Raw genomic sequence first — 25,989 nt, 5'->3', positions numbered from 1 at the left:
GAAGCTATTTAGAGCAGACTAATAGAAAATGGATGTTTTCTAATACTGCTGAGCTCCTTTGACTAGACATTTGTACATACTTCTCCGCTCACTTGTATTTCCATCTTATCCTTCTATAGGCAATTAGGACAAGAGAAAACAGCCTAAAACTCATTTTTATTTAACTATATTTTAAGTGATAAATGTTTCAGGAAAGATTTCATAATTTAACTTTTTAAGTGTCATATCTTTAAGCCTTGAACAACAGTATAGTTGTTCAAGGAATATTTTGAAAATGCAAATACATAAAATGAATAAAACATAAAATCAAAATTACCCTTACTATAGCTATTCAGAGATAATCCCTGCTAAGGATTTCAATTTGATCTTCCAGTCATTATGTATGAGTCTACAATAAATACCTGATTATCAGGGGGAAAAAAAACAATCACCTCGTGTTTGATGGGGGAAAACTCATTCTGAAATATATCAGAGTGTTCTGTTTGTCTTAACAAGGCCTGATCTCAAGAGAAATCATTTTATCAGAACCTAAATTACAGGGGTTTTATCAGAGCCCCGACGACCTGGGAGAAGGGCAACAGTCAATTCTAACTAACTCTAGTTTTCCATGTGGGGAGGGAAATATAGATGCATGGTACCTTAATCATAGTGACACAGTCTGAGAAGTGTGTCAATAGGTCATTTTATTGCTGTGTGAACATCAAAGAGTACACTTATTCACACCCAGGTGATATAACCTACCACATACCTGTGATACATGGTATAGCTTGCTGCTCCAGGCTATGAAACTGTACAGCAGTGTCACTGTACTGAATGCTGCAGGTAATTGCACACAATGATGAGTATTTGCATAGCTAAATGTATCTAAACAAAGTTACAGTAAAAGTACTAGGTGATGGGAATTTCCCCACACCATTAATCATCTTATTGGACTTAATCATCTTATTTGGTATGTTGATGGCCAAATGTCATTACGTGGTACGTGACTACACTTAACTTCACAAACTCACCATCCCTACCTAAGGGAGGTAGGGGTGAGACTGAGAAGACCTCACAAAGCGCATGGCCCAGCAGAACAGGCTCACTAAACAACAGACACTTAATCCTGGTACTATCAGAAGCTTCCCCCCATTTCATTGCCACATTAAAGGCCTCCATGCAGCAGTTTCTTCCATCCAGTACATCACCAACAGCAATCAAGGAAAACAGTCACAAAGCATATACAAGGCAACAAAACACAGTTTGAAGAGACAGCAAGCATCAGAACCAGACTTAGATGTGGTAGAGGTGTTAACTTAAAAAAGCATGATTAATATTCTAAGGGTTCTAACAGATACAGTATAAAGTGTGCAAGAACAGATGGGCAATGTAAGCAGAGATAGAAATTCTAAGGATAAATTAAAAGTAAATGATAGAGATAAAAAGAGAAATACTAGAACAGAAATGGAGAATGCCTTTGATAAGTAGATTAGACATAGCTGAGAAAGCGTTGCTGAATTAGTGAATATCAATAGAAACTTCCAAAACTAAAAAAAGAGGAAAAAAAAGCTTGAAGGAAAAAAAAAGAATATTCAAGAACTGTGGGATAACTACAAAAGTTGTGACACATGTAATGGGAATACTAGGAGGAAAAATAAAAGTAAAAGGAACTGAAGAAATATTTAAAGCAACAATGACTGAGAATTTCCCCCAAATTAATGTCACACATAAATTCACAGATCTAGAAAGCTCAGAGACACTAAAGTAGGATAACTGATTACCCCACCCCTAATAACTATAACCAGGCATAAAATTCAAACTGCAGAAAATCAAAGATTAAGAAAAAAATCTTGAAAGAAACCAGATTAAAAATATAAATTACCTATATAAAACCAACTGTAAAAATTGGACCTTATCTCTTCTCAGAAACCAGAGAGAATGAAACAAGATATTTAAAGTACTGAAAGAAAAAACAAAAACAAAATCCCAGAGCCTAAATTTCTATACCATATGAATTTACCCTTCCAAAGTAAAGAAGAAAAAAGACTTTCTCGGAAAAATTAAATTGGAGAAAATGTGCTGCCATGCATTTTATAAGAATTCTTCTTTTCTTTCTGTGGTAGTGGAAATCAAACCTAGGGCCTCATTTACGCCAGGCAAGCACTCTACCACCAAGCTACACCAAGCAAGAAATATTAAAAGATATCCTTTAGTGAGAAGGAAAATGGTATAGGTCAGAAATTCAGATCCACATAAAAAAAAAATAGAAGAATAAGAAGGTAAAACAAAATTAAGATTTTCTTAAAATTTTTCTTAGAATTCTTGCTTATCAATAGATTTACTGTTAAAAATAACAATAGCAACAATGTATTCAATTCACATTTATGTATTCTTAGGTAAAGTGAAAGCAATAATACAAGAGATGAGAAAAAGAAATTAAGATTATTTTGTCATAAGATACTTGTACTACCCCCGAAGCAGTTTAGTATTTGAATATGGATGTGGATTATTGGAAGAATCTCCAAAGACTTAGGGATTAAACAATATACTTTTATATAACACACATATTATAAGAAATTCCATAGCAATAAAGAAGTGTTTTGAACTAAATGAAAATGAAAACACAACATAGCAAAATTTGTGGAGTGACATGATAGCAGCGCTTAGAAGGAAATTTACAGCATCGAATGCATACATGTTAGAATAGAAGAAAGAGCTAAATGATCTAAGTTTCTACCTTAGAAAAAGATGAACAAAGTGAACTCAAAATAAAAAGAAGAAAAAAATGTGGAGCAGAAATCAATGACACTGAAAACAGGAAGTCAACAGAGGAAAATCAACAAAACCAAAAGCTGTTCTTTGAAAAGATCAATAAACCTCAAATCAGGCTACGCAAAAAAGAGAAGACACAAATTACTAAAGACAGAGAAAAAGCACATATCACCATGGCCACCATGGACATTAAAGGGGTGATACAGGAATATAGAACCAACTCTACACATGCAAATCTGGTAACCTAGAAGAAATGGAACAATCCCTTGAAAGACAATCTGCCAAACTCCTATAAGAAACAAACAATCTAAATAGGTCTGTATTTCTTAAAGAAATTGAATCAAAAACTAACCTTCCAAAACAGAAACAACAGGCCCAGATTGCTTCACTGGTAAATTCTACCAAGATTTAAGGAAGATCTATCAATTTTCTAGACTTTTGATGAAGGAGAAACAGAGAGAATACTTCCTAATTTGTTCCATGAGGCCAGCATTACCCAAATAAATAAAGTGATGACTGTATAAACATACATACATTCCCTGGGAACCATCACAGGGGATTGCTAATGATTTCTATTTCTTGGGGTGGATAGTGATTACATGGGTATGTTCATACAGTGATAATTCATCAAACTAAATACTTAAAATTTGCATAGTTTTGTATATATATGTGTCAATACAAACAAATTTGATAATAAAAATAACTGTCAGAAATTATCAGTAACTAATAAATAGAAAATAAAGATTTGAATGATTCAATTAACATGGCTTGTTCTAATAGATGTAATATATAACCTTGTACCCAAAAAACGAGCAATCATAATTACAAGCACATGTGGAATGTTTACAAAAACTGACTACATGCAATAAGTGACAAGCGATGTTCTAAAACAATAAATGATGAACTATATATCATGTTCACTAGTGGCAAAACTCAGTACTGTAAAGTTTAAATCTAACCTCAAATTCATTATTTATTAGTTATTTAAATTTCAATCATATTTATTTCGTAGAATTTATGCTCATCTTAATATTCAAACAGAAGGTAAAGGACCAAGAATAACCAAGAAAATTCAGAACAATGTAGACAGATTTAATCTCCTATATGTTGAGATTTATAAAACCATATAACTTTTATATTGGTGCAGGAGAAGTAAATGGGTCAACCAAACAGAGAACTCAGAGAAAGACTTGTACATATCAAAAAACTTGATACAGGTCCCCTGTCATTAATATCAGTTAGAAGGAGGATAATCAAAAACACTAACAAACTAAAAAAAAAAAAAAAAATTTTTTTTAAAGTACTAACAACATAAAAAGTACATCTGCTTAAAGACCTCAGAGAGTTTAAGGTAGCAAAGAGTTACTAGGCCAGGATCTGGGGGCATATGGGTCTAGAAAACTGAGCCCAGTATTTGGGGTAACTTTTCCCATGAAGGTAACTGCTGATTCTGGAGGTAGCAGCTGAGAGGCTTGGGAAACAGGGGACTGGTAAAACATGTTTGCTTTTCACTAGAGCTATGCACTAGGAGTGAAGGTAGGCCCAAGTAAAAAGGCACATGAATGGACTACAGCTGAACTTGCTTCTCACCAGAAGACCGCAATGAGTAAGACTGACAATACGAAGGGTTAGCAAAGATGTGAAGTGATAGCAACTTTCAGACATTGATGGTAGGAATGTAAATTGGTACGCTCATTTTGGAAAACCACTTTGGCTTTATCTATTAAGTTTAAGAATATGCATCCATGTGCTTGCAATTCTATTTCTTGGTATGTTTCTACCAGAAATAGGAACTCATGTGCACCAAGAGACATGCATGTAAATATTCACAGGAGCATTATTTGTAATAGCCCCAAAGTGGAAACACACATTAATAATCTGAAAATATGGACATAAGAATGAACAAACTGTGGTACTTTCATGCAACAGAATACTATACAATAGTGCAAATGAATTAATTATTTAGAATGCATACACCTTACAAACACTAAGGAAAAAAAAAACAGACAAAAACATATTACTCATTTTTATGCATTTTAAAGCTCAAATTAACATACTCTCTATACAATGTTTGAAAAAATATGCTGATTCTCTTCATATAAAAATTAAGCACAAATTAAACAAAACCATAGTGTTTAGAAATGCATATTTAAGTATTAAGACAAAACAAAACAAATTGCAAAGTGATTACTTCAGTAATCTAACCTGTGAGAGAGAGATACTAGCAAGCACCAATGGTCTTGGCAAAATTCTACTTCTTGCCAAGTGTTGAATACAGATATTTGCTTTGTAATAAGTCACTGTACTATAAATTTTTAATTTGTGTACTTTGATGTGTATGTATACATTTTATAGTTAGGTTAAAAATAACAGTGGAGGGCTGGGGTTGTGGCTCAGCATTAGAGTGCTCGCCTACCACATGCAAGGCCCTGGATTCGATCCTCAGCACCACATAAAAATAAATAAATAAAATAAAGTTATTGTGTCCAACTACAACTAAAAAATAAATATTAAAAAACAAAACAAAACAGAGGATGCTAGGTGCAATGGGGGCATGCCTGTAATCCCAGCAACTCTGGATGCTGAGGTAGGAGGATTGAAAATTCAAGGCCAGCCTCAGAAACTTAGCGAGGCCCTAAGCAACCTAGTGAGACTCTAAGCAACCTAGTAAGACCCTATCTCAAAAATTAAAAAGTGCTGGGAATGTGGCTCAGTGTTTGAGCAACCCTGAGATCAATCCCTGTGGCCCCCCCCCAAAAAAAATCAGTGGAAAAAATACAGATGGACCTATATTCATATATTTAACATCCTTAGTGGCAGAAGTCCAAGCCTCGGGTTCAAGCTCAAATGAGATCAAAAAACTTCCTTCTGAGGGCCAGGGCTGGCGCACAGGGGTAGAGTGCGGGCCTAGCATGAGCAAGGCTCTGGATTTCATACCCCGATTTGGGGACTGGTGGGGGGGTGGTAAGGAGGAGGATGAGGATGGTCAATAGTCATAAGGAAACAGAAGAGCAGACAAATAAGAGGGTGGGAGGAGGAATATGAAATGAGGACAAGTAGCTGGAAATGAACAAAGGAATAAGGAAATGAGAAAGAGGTTAAATATAAAAAGTGGAGTGTTTTTCAGGAATATCCTTGTTAATTAGGTCATGAACCTGAGCCAAGTGTACCAAAGGCATAATTTGATTAAGGGCTGATAAAGTCAATCCAATTAATGATCAGAGACTGCTATCTTAAACTAAGCTTTTACTTTTAAGTACTTATAAGTTTCCTTTAGATCTTTCCTTTGGAATTTGAATTTTTCTCCTTAATATTAGTCAGTATTCCCCACAAAGTTGAATGTTATCTGAAGAAAATTCCCAAATGCTCATTCAGAGTTTTTAGAGCAGAAGAGAGTACATGTTCCACACTTTTAAAGATAATTTTCAGACTTTGGTTCCAGTTAAATAACTTCAAAATGGTTAGTCTAGTATAGAAATATCCAAAAGAAATCCATATTTTGGATTATTTATTTCAAGACAGTTCAAAACTTAATGAGCAATACTGGAATTCTGAATTACTGGTAAAGGATCTCTGGCTGGCCCACTATTGTCTGTGACTATAGAAAGAACTTATAGGTAGGAGAGAGAGTTCAATTTCTTCCTGAAAATAAAGAGTTTTCATTCTATTCCCATGCTCTTGGATGCCTGAAAGCTATTCTTGCTTTTTCTCTGCAAGTGTCTCTAATTTTGTAGACAACATTGTAGGAAGGGGAAAGAAAAGGTGGTCTAGAAGGGCAAAGGATCTGGCCCTGAGGGATCTTGTCTTGGACCTTACTCTTTGTTATAATGCAAACCAGATCAAGTGGTGAAGCCAACAGAACAATGGTTTTATCAAGTTCTTATCTCTCCTTTTACTTTATGGTTTGGACAACTCTAAGAATAAGGTTTGAAGGATAAATGTTTATGAGAATCAATGTTGGGAAATCCATCTTGGTCAAAGGCAGGCCTGGGTTGGGAGGAACTACTTAGCAATTTTATCAAAACTATAACAATTCATCAAGACTCTTTCAAGAAGCTCAAATTTTTATAAAATAGAGGAGATAAAAGTCTCAGTCTTTGCAATTCTACAAAGAGCATAGTCTGGAAGATAATCTGAAGCAATGTCTGAGACAGCATCTTTGAATTAGTGCTCAAATATTTATGAAACAAAGAGCCAGAAAAATAAAGAATAAAAGGTAGTGTTTGGATATATAATTATAAACTGAAATATGTGATGTGGATGCTTTGTGTGCTCTGGGTTTTCAGTTACATAAAATAACAAAGCCATGAAAGGGACATAGCAGAAAGTTGGATCCATGCTGGTATACTGTCAGAGAAAAATAAGACAGAAAGGGAATACACAAATCAACACGGCTCTACGATACGCTAGCCCACTATTTGACAGAATATTTCTTTCTTTGGAGGCAAAAAGAGACAGGAAGAAATTCATTCTCCTAACACTAGGAAATTTGAAAATCTAGACAGACAAAAGCAGAACTATGTAAAACTGTAAAGATGAACACATGAAGTTTTGAAAATACCAAAAGCAAAAGCAAAATTCTAAACTACTTCCTTAGCGGCTTTTGCTTATGGTCTCCACAGATCCCCCCAGGGACATAAAGAAAAGGCCATGAGAATCCACTCCCAGGTTTTTCCTCATGATTATATACCAAAGGAGGCACAACAAAATCTGCTCTGGATTAAACTTAAGAACATCAGATTTCAAAACCAAGAACAAAACCTCTTGGGAGTCTATTTCAGTTTTGTCTCACCCAAATCAGAGAATTTGGGGAATCTAGAATTTTATAATTCTTAATATTCTTAATGAACTAATAACAACATTTTCATATATTAGTATACATGGGGGAAAAAGGATCATTCAACCATATTCCAATATTAACAAATATTTTTGATAATGTCACCTAATTACCAACAATGCTGGCTGTGGCTAATATGGACAGAATAAATGATGAGCAATCCTTTTTTATTATGCCGAAAATCATCTCTAATCCTACCATCAGGTCTGATGTGATTTCTAAGGAAAGAACACCATACAGGTGTGACTTTTATCTCATGGAATTACAATGGAGACTTTCAAAACATTCACAAATGATTAGTGAAAAAAAATGATAGTTTTATTATTTTAATTATTTTAGTCTGTTACATAATGTAAAAATCACCTTAAAAATCAAAGGAACTGGGACAATATTTTTTGGCATACTTAGTACCTATATAATGAATGGCAAGTTATTATGGAAACTTTTAATTATAAATCTGATAATCAAAACAATGCCATTGTCTTTAATTAACATATATTAAGGTGAACATTAATATTTTATATATTTCTATATAAAATCTGACCTCTTTAATAATGTTAGGTGAAAAATAGGATAAGTGACCTGTAATGTCAAGATAATTAAAGAACTGTATTTAAGTACTAGACTTAGCTAATAAATAATCTGAGGAATCTACCATCTCTTCTATTTAGCTAATTTTAATGTGGTAAGTTAATTATCATTAAATCAAAACATGTATTTCTTCATGGATACAATTCATTTATTTTGTACAAAATATGTACTAATAAACACTTTCTCTAGCTATAATATAAACATAAAAAATAAAATTGTGTGTGCTTCTTACATCTTCTGTCTAGTTCACACACATAAATTTTATTTTACTGGGTAGCAAACTAAAGGTTGATGATCTATAAAACAAGGGCTTTCCTTCCCCCATATGCTGTATTCTGACAAAAAGCATGTCTCCTTTTTAATGCTGTTTAGACAAAGTTAATGTTCTCCTCCCATTTTCATATCTCTTTAGATACTCTGGTAGCCATAACATAGTAGGCAAGATGTCAAAATGTTTTTTGTCTTGATCCAACATACAAAGAAATATGAAATTCTATAATATGTCTGCTTTCAGAATATGCAACATATTCAAAACACAAAATCCAAGGATTACAGAACAACAAATGGGCACAGAAATAAGGACAGAAAACAGAGATGTCATAGTTAAAATTCTAAAAGCAACTACCTAACATATTTTGATAACTGACGTATTTTAGCATGCTTTTAAGCACTTTGCTTTTTAACTATAGGGGGACAATTAGCTAATAAATAAGCTTCATTCTTAAAAATAATCTCTCTGGTTGACTCAGCCAGGAATGATGCATGAATAGGTAATTCAGTTCTATATGAGATATTAATTCATGGGAACATCATCAATCCCACAACAAAAGAAATGCTATAGAGAAATGGATTTTTTTTAATAGAATTTTTAAGACCTGCAGAAAAATAAACAAAAATATATTTTAAAACTTAAAAAAGCTAAGAATTCTTGTATATCTAAAAACACAGATAAATGGATGGAGTTAGAGAAGATAATGCTTAGTGAAGTTAGCCAATCCCCCCTCCTGCCCCACCACAAAATGCCAAATGTTTCTCTGATATAAGGAGGCTGATTCATAGTTTCATAGTGGGGTAGAGAGAGGGAGCATGGGAAGAATAGACAAACTCTAGATAGGGCAGAGGGGTGCGGAGGGGAAGAGAGGGGGCATGGGATTGGAAATGATGGTGAAATGTGATGGACATTATTATTCAAAGTACATGTATGAATACACGAATTGGTGTGAATATACTGTTTATACAACCAGAGATATGAAAAGTTGTGCTCTATATGTGTAATAAGAATTATAATGCATTCCACTGTCATATATAAATAAAAAATTAATTTAAAAAAGTATATTTTAATAATGCCAGATCTTATCTTAATTACCTACTGAATATATCTACTTCTTTTACCATATTAGATAGATATTTAATATTCATTGTCATTTCAGACTGCAAACACTGCCTCTGATGGGACTATCAAGACATCTTTTCACTCACACACACACACACACACACACACACACACACACACACATGAATGAAATCTAGCTCATAGGCATGGTTTCCTACACCCCCTAATTATCCTCCATAATCAGCTCTGACTCATCATCAAGTCTTTCCTATCCCAAAATCTGTATTTACACCTGTTAAGTCTCCCTTCAACGGGGAGGAGATCACAATAGAGAATTAGGCATATTAAGAGCACTTCTTCAATCGGTACAACAGCCTATACAGTTCTCTAAGAGCAGAAAGGCCAAGTCACTAAGACCCTTCATGGTTCCGCAATGAACTAATTTAGAGACCAGCTGCAAAGTTATTCACATTTGCCAACAGAGGTTCTCAGTATTCTTTGGGACCCACCCATCACACAAACAATGATTTAAACAAAATGAAAACAAAACAAAACAGGATGACTCATTCCAACACTCCCCATTCTATCCTGTAAGAAGGCTATAAAATGATCTGATGACTAGCCTAGGGATTTCTATGTTGTTTTCTTTTTCAGAACCTCTGCAGAGTGTTAAAAGTATCAAATTAGATCTAATTAGATTTGAGTACACAGAACTGCTCATACCTCTGACAGCAAAGTTTACCAATCTGAGCATACCTTGTGGCTCCACAGTGTTATATTCAAAATCCTAAAATCAACTATCAAGAAAGCAATGAAGTCAGCTGACCTCACTCTCTACCCTTACTTCCTGTCATTTATTTTTTTATCAGATAATAAAATGATAATCCATCGCCTGTCCAAAGAGCACTTACCTCATTGTCTGACTCCACGAGAACTTGATCATATTCACTAAGCGCTACTAGAAACATGATAGAGGTGACATTTTCAAAGCAGTGTATCCATTTTCTTCTCTCTGATCTTTGGCCCCCTACATCGACCATCCTGCAAGGTTAACAATACTTATATTAATAGCACATAGAGGGAAACTTTAAAATATCAGAATAAATACAGCACCTCTTACAAAGTAAGGAGAAATAGTCTCTTGAAAGACCTTGGTCCTCCAAGTCAATAAACAGTTCTTCAAACTGCTGGATCCATATCTTGAATGAAATGTACACAATGTTCACACGAAAGAATAGGCTCAGAACAAGAGATTTAGGTATAAAATTTCAGGGTTTGGGCTCTTTAAGCATTTGTTAAAAATTGCAGTTGTTTCTGGTGTTTTCCTGCCTCCCAAACCAAGAGTTTGAGGCTCTTCTATTAACTGCTTCTTAAAGGCTTCAAAACCACAGAACAGAAATCTGAGGGGCAGCAGATCCAGGGAGGGCAGTGAACTATGTACATTGAAACTGGAACTCCTAGGTCTTCAGAAAATTAAAATGCTGACTGTTCCCTAGTGTCACCGTGTGAATAACATGCTACTTATTTACATGAAATTTTTCATTTCATGAAATCCTGTCACCCTAGGCCCCACCCGACGCTTTTGATGGCAGCAGGAAATTATACTTCTAAGTCATTACTTTAATGTAGTGGTAAAAAATATCCTTCAAAAACATGCACAAAATGTGGGAAAAATAAGATGTAATAATCTGGTTTCATAACTAACTAATTATAAAATAGTAAGGATATGAAAATCTATGAAATGCTATTTCTGAAAATATTCTGTAATATGGTTATAAAAGGAAGTTTAGTTTAGTTTATAATTATCTCAAATTTACGATCTCTAAATGTTGTAAACTCAAAATGTAAGTCATATAGAATACTGGATCAAAGAACCTTAGGGATCATCTAATGTAACCATTTCAGAGATGAAAAAACTGAGGTTCAAAAATACTTTTGAAATGTCACCCACTTAATGGTCATGTCTTTTAGAACAGTGTATGGCAGCCTTTTTTGACCACAGGTGCAGGAATAATAAAACAGAATTGCTTTGAAAGAAAGGATAGAGCATCTGTTTATAAAAGTCACACAGCAAAGTAGGAGCTGCATGACTCCTTATTTTGTAACCTGGTGCTACACATATCCATCTTCAATGGGTGGGCTCTCCTGCATAACTACCCTCTCTACATTCAACTCATACACATACTTCACTTCTCAAAACACCATGTGGTTTATACTCTAACTAAAAGTATGACTGAGTAATTGTGTAATAAAAGATTAAGTAAAAGTCCACCAGTATTGTTTATTTTTTTCTCATCTTAAAAAAAAATAGAATGTTCCTGTTAAAGTATTATCCAGACAGAACAGAAGCAGTGAAAAAGGTGGTAATAAATTTTAATTCTATTTTACTATATAAATTTAGGCAAAGTTAATTAAGTCATTTTCAAAATCAAGAATTTTGAAAAATTTCAAGTCACTTATTTTATGAATATAAAACATTATATTTTATTTTATGTTTTTTTTTTTTTTTTTTTTTGGCTAAAGAAAAATTTTGCACTGGTACCAGAGAATCTAGAGAAAATATCAATCTGAAAGCTTCTGAAAACATATAATTCCTATTATTGATAGACCATAAAATCATTTATATCTTAGGCAATTATAAAAGTATACCCATCATCTTCATAAAGTGATAATAAAATTAGTTAGGGCCAATGTTTGATCTTGTTTAATTACCAGCAATATAAGTTTTATTAATCATTTGGTGATTTAAACTAAAAAGAGAAACCTGTCAATACATCTTTATTCAGCTTCTTCTTCAGGAATACATTATTTCATTTGTGTTATCTCTGACAATAATTCACATAAGGCTATACTGTTTAAAATACAAGATTTCAGTATTTATAGAATTCACCAAATGTACTGAGGTATAAAAGCTGGGAAGAAATAGGTGTTATAGGCTCAGTTACTACCTGAAAATGACACTTTGTAAGTCAAAGGGGTACTCGATGATCCCTGTGGTGGGGACTCGAACTCTAAGCACATCTTGCTGCGTAGGCAGGTAGGAAGGATCAGCTACGCGGTCCAAGTCATTCAGATAGCTAGAGAAGGGAAAACACAATGAGATGTCAGCAATATGTCACTCCAAATTCAGGGAAGGGAAGAGCAAAAGGAGTCAGAAGAAGTGAAGTGGGAAAGAAAAATACAAGGATAGAAAAATAGCATAGGAAAGAGAAATAAAAACCACCTTCCAATACTCAGAGGGAGGTTATTCATCTATTGCTTCCCTGCTCACCATATTTCTCATTTCTTCTCTTACTATTAATTATAAACCATATGAAAAGTAAAAGCAGCAGGGTGGAGAAGGACAAGAAACTCAAATTAGTCTCCTATCTTTTACTTGTTTAGCAGGTCTGATTGGTAAAGATGGAGTTTAAAATAAATAATCTTGAATTATTTGTATGAATTTAAATTGTAGAAATAAGCAGCTAACAGAGTTACACATAAGATCAGGATGCTTCTTTCCTTTCATTTTTTGCTTCTTGCAGATCAGTCTTTTCCTGGAATGAATTTCCTTATTCCCCTAAGAGAAGAGAGCAGGATACAGTGTCCTCAATCCTGTCCAAAGCCTAAGTCATTCATGATTAATGTGAAGCCACGAGATTCCTAGCTATTACATTAATAACATCTAAGGTCAGACATTCTCAGTGTTTAGATTACTATACTTAAACTTTAAATTTATCTGATCATAGGACACTTTACCATGACTGTAAAAAAAAACCTTTTTATTTTGAAATAATTTTAGACTCATAAGAAGTTGCAAAAATATTACAGAGTATTTCCTTGTATCCCTTCACCCAGCTTTCCCTAATGACAACATATTATATAACCATAGTACATTATCAAAACCAGGAGCCTTGTATTGGTGCAATACTATTGACTAAACTACAGACCTTATTTGGAGTTCACCCACTGTTACGTGCATACACACACACACAGGTATGCATGCATATGTATGTATGTATTGAAGTATACAAAATATACATACATATTTATACTGAGGGTATATGATTTTCATGTGACTATCACATATAGATATTTATGCAATCCCCACCACAATAAGGACATAGAACTGTTCGATTACCACAAAGGAAACGCCTTGAGTTGCCACTGCCAATCCTAACCCCTAGCAACTACAGTGTTCTCCATCAGTATAATCTGTCATTCCCCAAACCTCCTATTCCATTCACTTTTCATTCTCTCAAAGTAGAAAGCATAATTTGCAATGTTGAGAACAATATAATCCATTAGAACTATGACATTCAGGTGAAAATGGGTGTTCTGAGTGCTATCTTAATGATTTCAAAGACTATGTTCTTTTCTGCCCTGGAGAGGATGGGGCATAGGCATGATTTCAAAACATACAACTACAAAGTGACTAACTTAATAACATTTAGAGAAAAAAAATGGCACCATTAACAGAACTGGAAGGAGTTAGATCTTCAGTTCCATTATGATCACAAACAAGAGACAGTGAGTTTGGAGATTCCTAACAGAGACTGGCTGCTGCACAGCTGTCAAAATTCCGCAAAGACACAAACACTCAGTTGACATGATCTACCTAGTAATCAGAGTTTTGTCTTATCAGGCACGGTGGTGAATGCCTGTAATCCCAACAACCCTGTATGCTGAGGCAGGAGGATCACAAGTTCACAGCAGTCTCAGCAATTTAGTGAGACCCTGTCTCAAGATAAAAAATAAACAGGGCTGGGGATGTGGGGATGTGGTTGAGTACTACTGGTTTCCATTCCCAGTAACCCCCCCCCCCCCACACATTTTGTCATTACCATCTCTGCATCTTTATTTCGGTTTCACTGTTATACAAATAGTACTTAAGGAGCATTTGCTGGTTGGCTGGATTTCTTATAGTGCCATTTCGTTTTAGCATTATTTAAATGCCATTCTTACTAGTGGTATTTTCCATATGAATGATACCCTTAAATTTGGGACTGAGTGTTAAAAGGACATATTATGTTCAGTTTATATGATTCATAGAATCATAAAATAGTAGAGCTAAGCCTGACTTTATAAAGAAAATTGCCTCTTTGGAGATATAATCAATTATTTTAAGACAAAACAGCATTAGTCTAGAAGTTTCTATTGCAAAACAACTAATTCATATTCTAAGGGTCTTATTCCAGACACAGCATTGATTCTCTAGCTTGGAAATTAGCTCTCTACTGACTAACAGAAACCAGTCTCACATCTTTAATTATTATAAAACTTCCTGGAGGACAGAAAGGGACAGGCTGAGAGAGTGAATATAAATGCAAAAATGAACTGTACCCGAGTTATAGTAAATATCTTGTCCTACTCTTGGGGCTGTCTGATAGAGTTAAGGAGACCATGTTCTGGGAGTTGATCTGGATACTAATTCACAGATAAACCAGCTCATCACATCATACAGATGGGATTTTCTAATTTACCAGTCCCTTGATTTGAAAAACATTAATACATATTCTGAAATCAACAAAATCATTATTTATTTAACTACCATGTACAAGATCTCATTTCAGAGGAATTACAGAACATTAATTCTACACTGGCAAGCTGGCTCAGAAATATGCTGCCCAGCTGGGAACAGTGGTCATGTCTGTAATCCCAGTGGCTCAGGGGACTGAGGCAGGAGGATTGGAAGTATGAAGCCAGCCTCAACAAATTAGCGAGGCCCTAAGCAATTTTATATATTTTATTTAGAGACCCTATCTCTAAATAAAATATATAAAAAGGGTTGAGAATGTAGCTCAGTGGTTAAGTGCCCCTAGATTCAATCCTCGATCCCCCCCCCCAAATGTTGCCCATTTAAACTAATTTAATGCCATAGACAGAGGTCAGAATGAAGGGTTGATAATTCTCATATATAAGATGCTGTGGTGTTCCTGGGATACAAGGAAATTGTAGTTTGCTGTTTCTTGAAGATGGACCAAGCAGATTACCAATTGCTACTCCATTTTACAGCATGGATGTATGTTTGCCAAGAAGAATTTAAAGAAGTAGTATATCAAGTGAGAAATTACCTGTCACACTGCACGGAAAGAATGTTGATAGTTCCTCTCTAATTTAGAAAGATGCAGTGAGCTCCATGAAAAACATGCTTGGCTAAGACAGAATTGGGTGCACATTTTCACCTGAAAATTTGCTTACAAGGACTTATAAGGTATCCTAAAAAATTGTCAGTGGTATCTTTTCATGAATATATATACTACTGAGATATTAACTAAATCTCCATAATATTCATTCTTGCAAAGAATATCACTTCCTTTTCATCTTTTTGTTTTTGCTCCTTAATGGCAATACAGTTCATATAACAACTAACTTTCACGGGAAGGAAATGGTCTTTAAAGATGTTCTGTACATTTCTGATTAACTTAAAAGTAAGTGATAGTTCTTGCTTGGCATTCTTTTTTGTTTTACACTAGGTGGATGATAGAGAGAAAGGCTCACTTCACTTGGAGTAAAAAGTTAATCTAGTTAAACAAAAGAAAAAGACTGAAAGAAACTGTATCCAGCTCTGCTAGTTGCAGTATATCATCCAGAATTATCCAGAACCCAACCAAACACATAGCCAAAGTAAGGCAAAAAATAAATAAATAAATAAAATAACAAACTCCTCAAATATTTACTTCTAACAGAAGGCCTGGGGGTTCAGCAGCCATGTGGGATTGAAGAGACAGTTTGTGGAACAGGTAAAATCTGAGACAATGAAGAACTGCATTTTTCACTGCTAAGGAGGTGCCAGTGTGATGAGCTTCTGCTTGCAGAGTCCCACCTCCTTTGTTCTCCCCTCCCTATCCTCTTAGGCTGCAGAGGATGGACCCATGGGACTTTCCTTTCTGTGTTTCATATTTGTTTGGGGGTGGGTGGGGAGAGCTACTCTGTTCCCTTAGAAATGAATTCTAGTGTGTTAAAACTAGTGTATCCTCATTTGTTGATGCTTATCATATTTTAAGAAAAGGTAACAGAAGGCTGGGAGTATGGCTCAATGGTAGAGTGCTTGCCTAGTGCCTGAGGTCCTTGGTTCAATCCCCAGCACTGCCCCCGCCCCAAAAAGGTAATAAAATAATTTCTGAATTGTGTCTGACCGAAGTATCTCATAATGTGAGGAAAAACTTTGGTAGAATATGGGGGATGGGATCATTATTCCATCCATTTTACCTTGTAAAAAAAAAAAAACACGAAAGCTTGAACAAATTTATATTGCAGAGTAAATTCAGAGTTAATTATAGCCATAATCTGTTTTGTAGGAATGATTCCAAGTGGCTGCCGAGGTCATTCTCAGGGTGTTGCTATGGTGATGGGCACAGGTACATTTCCAAGGCAATATATGTGTAACAAATAGCTGGCAGTAGCTTTCTCCTGATGTCAGGGAGAGAAAGCTTCCATGGTATAAATGGGTCTTAATTATCTAAAAGACAAGTCGTGTTTAAAAGCATGTTAGAAAAGGAGGTTTAGCTGTTTATCTTATTACAATTCCTTGATAGGGATTTAATGATCTTCCATTGCACTGAGACATTTAAAAATTGATAATCTGACACCAAGTTATAATTTTAAAAATGCAACATTCTTTCCACATGTTTGCCCAGTTAGTTATGGCTCTCAAACTCATGGCTGGGGCTCATGGCTACCTTTGTCCATGCCAAGTGCTCAACATGTCACTCATTAAAATTATTTTATGGAAAATGCTATGGTGGTTAAAAAGGCAGGTTACACCCATTAGGAGAAAACACAGGAGTAGGGAGCCTATTAGCTACTCATCTTTATGTAATTACCTCTTTGGGCTAACTGTAATCTGAAATATGTAACAAGTAAATGTTGAATTAAAAATGCCTCTATAAAATTTAATGACAACACAGAAAGGAAAGGCATTATTGGCCTAACTTCATTAGTATATATGTTTCCTGCTCTCCTTGGGTCCTGGCTACAGAATGATATACTTTTGCATGTCCATTTTATATCTATCAATCTCAACTTTTCAAGTTTTGGAAGTCTAAGTATAAATGGAGGAGGTGGCACCTTATCAACAGTTTCTGATACAATGTCTTCAATGAAATAAATAGATTTTTTATGGTTTTCGGCAAAAAGTGAGGCAGAGAGCGAGAGAGAGAGAGAGAGAGAGAGAGAGAAAGAGAGAGAGAGAGACAGACACACACACACACACTGACTGACTCAAAAGGCTCTTTAGCAATATTCCAACAATTCCTTTCCTTCCATGAGTAAAATATAGTCATCCTGAGTTCAACAAAATAGACATCAGACTTTGGCATTATGGTAGATGCTAAGAATATAAAGACACATGGGACACAAGTTTACAACCTTGAGGGAGGACAAGGGCTATGTAAAAAAAAAAAAAAAAGGAGAAATTGTGAAATTTATTAGAGATGGACTAAATGTTTCTCTACCTTGGATACAGTCATTTTTCTAGAAACCTGTTTGCCCAGGCTTTAATCCTTGGAGATAATCCACAAAACATCACTCTGCAGTATGACTGAATTACATGAAATACTTAAGGAAATCATGCCCATTCATTTACATTTTGTTTTAAATATATTTTAAAAAAATATTTAGTTTTTAGAAGTACCTGCACACAATACCTTTGTTTATTTATTTATTTTTATGTGGTGCTGAGGATCGAACCCAGGGCCTCGCACATGCTAGACGAGAGCTCTACCACTGAGCCACTACTACATTCTTTATACATTTGAGGATCATCTCTGGCTGCAGAAAGATCAGAAACTCAGAAATAGGATAAAAACCAATACTTTGTATGATTTTAAAAAATTAATATTATTTTTTTTAGTAGTAGTTGGACACAATACCTTTATTTATTTATTTTTATGTGGTGCTGAGGATCAAACTCAGGGCCTCTACTGCTGAGCCACAATCCCAGCCCCGCCAAACTAATACTTTTTATGATTAAAAATGGAAAAGCTTCAGCTTCACTAAAATATGTTTGAATCAATTAAACATTATTTTCCTGACTTTGATATGTTTTAAGAAGAGATTTCAATTGTTCTTGAATTTTAATGAAGTTTGTCAATAAGTTTTGTGTTGACCTTCAAGTTTTAATCCATTCTCCAATTTTATATGTAGTAAAAACTTTGACTAGAAGTATAATAGAAATCTAAACCAAGAACAGCATAGAAATTAAAAATTAAAATGCTTTGTTCTTATAAACAAAGGAAATACAATATACAATTTAGAGATGATTTGACAAGTAAAATACATCATATGACAAGTGAGATTTAAAAATTTTGTATAAATTAGAAGTATACAATCCTCAACAATTACACTAAAAGGGATAAAGTATCTCTGGGTAGTAAACAGAAAAGTAAATTTCTGACATTTGGTGCAAACCCTATCAAATATATTATGATAAAAGACAACATCACCTTGGGCATTCAATGTTCATGTTACAGGTGTGTGGGGCTTTTCAACCCCTGTGAAAAGGCCTCCTACAGTGAGGCTGAATCTATAACAAATTTATAGTTCAAGCCCAATATTAAGATGAAGTTATGGCACAGAAAATAATTCTGAGTAGATTTTCACACTTTTAATTATTAAAAAGAAGGTTAGAAAAACTAGGTCAACTTCATTAAAAAAAAAATTAAGACCTCATTGTGAGAAATAATCTCCAGGGAGTTGAAAGCTAAATCGTGTCACGATATTGCATCTGACACTGTCAATAGCACTAGATGCTAAGGAGAAACCAGAAACATATGGCTCTTGCACAGGTGTGACCAAGAAGATCCAATATATATATATATATATATATATATATATATATAAAAATAAACTTAAGGCGGGAAGAGAAATAACAGTGCTGCAGAACAGTTATCCTGAGAGGAGAGACAAATAGAAGTTTTGGTGCCCCAATCCAGCCAGGTCCCTCCTTCATCTGGCAGATCCTGCTGCTGATCCAAGCTGGGCAATGATCTGGCAAGGCTGGTTAGCTGCATGGAATTATTCTTTGGTAGAGGCCAAATCAACTGTCCTTGTTTCTCTTTAATACCAGGCACAACATGATTAGAGTTCAAGGAAAGGCAACATTTATTATAGGTAGTTTGCTCACAAAAAGTTATTTGTGTTTAATCCAAAATTCTAGGTGTAAAACAAAGAACACTCAGCAATAGTGAGTGGGCTACAATTCTACATTTATGAAAACTATTCAAGGGAGACTACTCTGTTTGGTAAAAGAGAAGTCTGAGGATACCAAAGAACAAAGTCAATGCAGAAAATCAGATTTTTAAAACTAAATTAAGTATCTCCTATAAAGGTCCTAGTACTGCATTTGCTAAACAGTTTCAATTTCTTGTGAGCTTTATAAATGGAGAGTTGTTCTAAATGGCTAAGATCAAGAGCCCTCTACTGCCAAAGGGTGGAAGGGGCCAGACAACTCTATGCTTCACAGGCTGACCTCAGAGTCAGGGACAGGAATGGGCTCACTATGATAGATTCTCAAGAGTGTTGTTCAAACAAATAAGTCAAACTTGTAATTAAAAACAAACACAAGGGCTTGGGTTGTGGCTCAGTGGTAGAGCACTTGCCTTAAATGTGTGAGGCACTGGGTTTGATTCTCAGGACTGCATATAAATTTTTAAAAAAAGTCCATCACCAACTAAAATAAATAAATAAATAAATAAATAAATAAAATTAAAAACAAAATAAAAAACACAAGCCAGGCTCAGTGGTGTATGCCTATTGTCCCAGCTACTCAAGAAGGCTGACGCAGGAGGATTGTTTGAGCCCAGAGTTCAAGACAGCAACACAAAGAGAAACATGCCTATAATCTGTGGCTCGGGAGGCTGAAGCAGGAGGATCCTGAGTTCAAAGCCAGCCTCAGAAACTTAGTGAGACCCTAAGCAACTCAGTGAGTCCCTGTCTCTAAATAAAATATAAAAAATGGATGGGGATGTGACTCAACGGTTAAGTGCCCCTGAGTTAAATCCCTGGCACCTAAATAAATAAATAAATAAAGGTTTAAAAATATAAAAGCAATAAAACATGGGGAGAGAGAAGTTTTTTTTTTCAATTTGCCTATTTGGCTTTGTTAATTTGTTCATCTTTCATAAGATAAATCTCAAAGCTGTTAACTAATTTTGAAACAATTCTAAAACATACCAAGAAATATTAAAAGACTGATTTTTTTAGTCCAGTCTGCCTGTTTTGAAATGCAATGACAGTACTTAATTTGGTTAGTTTATACCTATTTATTGAGGCTCTGTTATATGTTAAATTCTAATGTGCTGTGTATATTAGAGTGAGAGCCGCACAGGGAGCTGGTACTATATACATTAAAATATATTCTTTGCCCTTAGGGATGTCAGACTATCTGGGAAGCAAAGATAGCATAGATGAATCAATTAAGAAACAATTAAGTGCCAAATTGTGAGCTGTTAACTATGAATGCATAAGAAGGGAGAGATGATTATGAACTGTAGTCACTAGAGAATGGTGTGCAGAAGAGGTGGGGGAGGGGTTACATTATGCAGTCAGAATTGAATTTGAACAGGCAGGAAAGAAAAGAGAGAGATGGGAGAAATTATTCTTTTATTACTTGCTCAGTAGCTTTTACAGAAAGCCCATGAAAAGCCCAACAACATGATCAGCACTGAGGGTGAAGCCCAAAAGGAAACAAAAAAGGCATAAATCCCATCTTCAAGGAGCTTGCATGTTGGCAGTGAAAATAACTGTGCTGTTAACTATCTACTATGTAGATAAATAAGGTTTAAAAATATAAAGCATAAAACAAGGGGAAAGAGAAGGTCATAAGAGAGGTTCTAGTTGCTGTGTTAGTTACCAGTCAGCTGTGACTAGGTTGCTTATTTTAGTTTCCCACAACAGTCATGGTACCTGAACTTGGATATTGCTTCTGTAGGACAAGAACCTTCAATTTAGACAAGAATGATCAGGTTTGAGAAGCCAGGTATCTTAACCTGACTTAACATGAACTAATCACAGATCAAAATTCAACTCATTATTTGAAAATGAAAAGACATAGTAATAAGAAACAAAGACATGAGTTAGCCATCAGCATCCAAAGGCTGCTTGGCAGGTAGGAGTCAAAAAGAAGCTCAACGAAGACAGCAAGGTTCCTGCTATCACTTGTGAAGGGAGGTAGGACTGTCATATAGTAGGTGCTTGTTCTATTAGGCCTCTTACCAAAAAAAGCCTGTCAGTCCTATCTTTGCTTCAACTGATCATTGAACCTACTAAACTTTCCTTCACCAGTAGAATAGCATCAGACACTATGCTGGAGTAAAAGCCGATATAAGAGACATAATCCTTGCTCTCAGAGGCCAAATCAAATCAATGAATATTCTAGTCATTTACATCATCTTTAATACTAGTCACTATGTGGCTTTTAGAGAAACTGACAGAGAATACAATGTAGAACTTTTTTTTTAATTTTTTTTTTTTTTTTAGTTTTCAGTGGACACAACATCTTTATTTTATTTTTATGTGGTGCTGAGGATCGAACCCAGCGCCCCGCGCATGCCAGGCGAGCACCTTACCGCTTGAGCCACATCCCCAACCCATTATTTATTTATTTTTATGTGGTACTGAGGATCGAACCCAGGGCCTCATGCATGCAAGGCAAGCACACTCTACCACTGAGCTACAACCTCAGCCCACAATGTAGAACTTTTTGCTGCTCACTTCCTATAAAAAGTTTCATAGTGCAAAGCAGTATTTCTGGGGGACTGTTGAAGGACAACAGGCTATCCTATTTCTCTGAACTCAAACCATCTCTGATCAAATTGGGTATGATAATGCATGCCTATAACCCAGCCACTTGGAAGGCTGAGGCAGAAGTATCACAAGTTTGAGGTCAACCTGGGCTGCACAGTGAGACCCTGTCTCAAAATAAAAAGGGATGGGAATGTAGCTCAGTGGTTAAAGCACCCCTGGGTTCAAGCCCTAGTACTAAAAACAAAAGCAAAAGAAAAAAATGAAACCTTATCTCTGATTATTCTGAACATGATTCTTAAACTAGGTATTCCAAATGGCAAAGCAAAGTGCTAGTTGCCTTTCAATATTTACTTTTCTATAGGAGGAATCTGAAATTGTATTGCGTATATGTGAATTTTTTGGCTTTGGGAGCCATATGATCTCTTGTAACTAATTGACAGTGCTTTCAAGTGAAAAATCTGCTATAGACAATGAATAAATGAAAGGGTACTGTTGTGTTCCAATAAAATTTTATTTATAAAAATAGTCAGTGGGCTAAATTTGTCCTGTGGTTTACTGATCCCTGTTTTATAGGAATAGCACCACAAGTTTTAGCTGGGCACATAATCATCCTGAGGAACTACTGTGGAAAGAACTCTAAGGGAATCAAAATATAAAGGTGCAAAAGTCCTGCTAACGTACGAACAGGCAGTTAACTGATAAACTGGAGCCCGTCTGTCTCCCACACTCAGGAGGCTCTTTGGTAAAGTGGATGATGGTGAACAAGGGCCAATTCCAGCCCTTTTTCCTATTTTTATCTATAGTGGTTTAGCAAATCATTAAGCACTTCTAAGACCTTTCTCCTAAACCTTATGAGCTCCAAACATTCTGAAAAGGAAACAATAAAGAGCAACTCTTAAGTCATCAAGAGTTCACTGAGGAAGACAAGAAAGGATTTTTTTGTTTTGTTTGTTTCACTCTTGCAAAAGGTATTAGAAGATGTGGCCTATTAGATAACAAAACAAGAATAGAAGTAAATATGTCACTCAAATGGAAAAAATGACACTGCGTGTTATTATTGTTGCTCTTTAGAAGAGAACAAAACTGTTCAAGATCAATACCCTTTTATGAGCTAAAGACAGAAGTTTTAGTAATTTAACCATGTAGGGAATAATTTTTCTGTTCATTACATCTCCAGGTAAATCCACGGGTACTATGTTTTGACTTGACTGCATAGATAATGATTTCTCAAAGGCAGTCTACTGCAATGGAATCAAAGGACTTGAGAATTTAAAGATCACATATCACATGCCATGTCAGGAAAGCAAGGCTCATTTAGGCCCCGGAAGTGGTGAACAGTAAAGGGAATTCCATCTACAGCTATATCTTGGCCCAAGAGGCTTGCCATATGATTGTCTTTTGTGCCTTCAAAAGCCTGGAGTAGGCTTAGATGTTTTTACAGATCATTAGATAAAGGGAAAAATAAGAATGGCCAGAAGAGCAAAGCCAACACACTACAGGATTTGAGTATTTGACTCATCAGTCAGCCACTTTGTAGCAAGGTACCTGCTCAAGAATTCAGTCCTAAGTCAGGGAGATTTGCTATCCTCACTCTGAAATTCCTTTTGCATTTTAAATTCAACATGACACATAATATATTGGTACAGGATCATAATCAGGTTCAATTAAAAACGTAAGCAGGTAAGAAGTTCCAATGTTGACCTATGCCAAAAGGCCAATTTCTCCATATATTTTAGATTTACATGCTTTGGACAATGTGGAAATTTCAAGGTGCCTGATCTCCCTGGAGGGAACTTGAGTAAAGTGAGATTATGGATTACTTGGTCTCTTAGTGTGAACATAGATAAGAGTAGTCTTCAGTCAAAGCCTCAGTGTGAGGACTTTTTTTCACTACATGTCAGTGTGATTGAGATTTGTGTATCTCTGGTTAACGTCAGGGAGCTTTTAGTATTGTAGGCAGTAAACTCATTTGACCTGATGTCTCAGTATATTAAAGCAGGTGTTGAACCCCAGAAAAAAGAAAGTAAACCTACAGCCATCTGTTAATTGTACTATTTATCTAAAGATATTCAGAACCCTCAGGCTTTTTATCAATAACAACAAAAAAGTTAATAAAAGGATCTACAAAACTCTCCAGGATCTTAAAATGCTTTTTATTCTTTCATTATATAGAATTAGAAGAATATATAAAATTAAAACCAATTGCTAACAACTCAAACCACTTATCCATTTTCTGTTTCATCTCTTTGTTTTTAACACTGTTGCCTATCCTTTGAGCCATCTGATTGCTTATTATGGTAGCAAGATGCCTAATCAGAGCAGAAAGAGAGAAACTCAAATGATGCTTTGTATTCTTAATATTAGCGCCAATAAAAAAGTGATTAGGTGAAGTGTTTGTATGGGGGATGGGTAAGAGGTAAAGATTATAGTTTAAAGCTTTAAAATAACATTTCTGAATTATCTGTGACTAGATCATCTTCCATGTTAGCATGAATAATTGACACTTAGCTAAACATGGCTAAGTTTTTATGATGATAATACAAAACCTGGTGGGCTTGTTTTCTATAAATGATATATTTTTTCTCCTTCACCTCATAAATATGAAACTACTTGTAGACAACAATGATAAAGATTAAAAAATAATGTGTATCTTTCATGGTGATTTATAATGCCCCTAATCATAGTCTATCATCTATATATCTGTTGGCCTAATCATTATTAATCTACATGTATATCTATGTTTCTTCCATTCATCCATCCTTTGTAAGGTTGCATTTTTCACACTAGTTAAAAACTCAGGCTCTCCAATAAGCAAATGTGCATTAATTCACCTCCTCCTCCTCCCTCTTATTAACTGTGTGACCTTGAACAAATTACTCAATCTTTTTGAGACCTTATTTTCTCCTCTAACAGAAGGGGAGGATAAATATCTACCACTGGGGGGGGGGGGGGCTTTGAGGATTAAATGGAATAATGCATGTAAAAGACTAAGCATAGAATATAACATGTAGTAAATGTTCACCAAATAGTAGCAATAACTGTTTTTCATTAGTCTTTTACATTCCATACTTTAAAAATGGCAAGAAAAAAGACCTAAATGCTTTCTGCTCTGAAACATTATAGCTCATAAAATGGCCAAAGGGAGATAGTGCTAACACCATGGTCAGTGAAATTACTCATCTATTATTTCATGAAAAAATCATTTGTGAAGGTCAAACAGGAGCAGTCACTATTAGGCACTGAGGGTAGAGAGTGACATTTTTGTAAATAAAAACAAATATAAGAGAGATGTACAAAGTCTTAAGATAGGTGACATAGTCTTGGTACCAGGCAAGATCATTCTGTTATTTCAGAAAAGATGATTCTTGAATTGCATTTAGAAGGATGAACAGGAGTTCCTCAGACAGAAAACCGAAAGAAAAGCATGATTGTTCTTTGATCTCAGTGTTCTTAACATGTTGCTTGCATGGAATCTGACAACCAGCAGGCTCACAATAAGAAGAGTGGCTATGCTGCATCCTTTAAGCAGATGTGCCTGAGAGGCATCAGTTTATGTTAGAAATTTAATATCTACATATCCCCTTAAGCTAAATAGAAGAACTGTCACTAGAGACAGCACTAAGCTCAAAGAGACTTCTATAAGATAGTGATATTATATAATAAATTAGGTCTAGGGTGGGGAAGAGAAAAGAAATTGATTCAGAATATCAATGAAATATGTTTTATTTTAATTATAGGAGAGAAATGAAAT

At 35.1% G+C, this 25,989-nt stretch overlaps 1 protein-coding gene across 1 annotated transcript in view; it reads right to left on the bottom strand.

Annotated features, from left to right (window-relative positions):
• Nucleotides 1-25,989, bottom strand: part of LOC114105010 (guanine nucleotide-binding protein G(q) subunit alpha) — a 286,367-nt gene that overhangs the window by 46,781 nt on the left and 213,597 nt on the right. Inside the window, exons 4-5 of the mRNA XM_027951350.2 lie at nt 12,461-12,589; nt 10,424-10,553 (exon numbers count right to left, since the gene is read on the bottom strand). Of these exons, the coding sequence (XP_027807151.1) occupies nt 10,424-10,553; nt 12,461-12,589 (259 nt within the window). The remainder of the gene's footprint in view (nt 1-10,423; nt 10,554-12,460; nt 12,590-25,989) is intronic.

This window comes from Marmota flaviventris, chromosome 13, assembly GCF_047511675.1.
Source record: "Marmota flaviventris isolate mMarFla1 chromosome 13, mMarFla1.hap1, whole genome shotgun sequence".
Taxonomy (NCBI): domain Eukaryota; kingdom Metazoa; phylum Chordata; class Mammalia; order Rodentia; family Sciuridae; genus Marmota; species Marmota flaviventris.
This window is presented reverse-complemented; position numbering and strand designations above follow the sequence as displayed.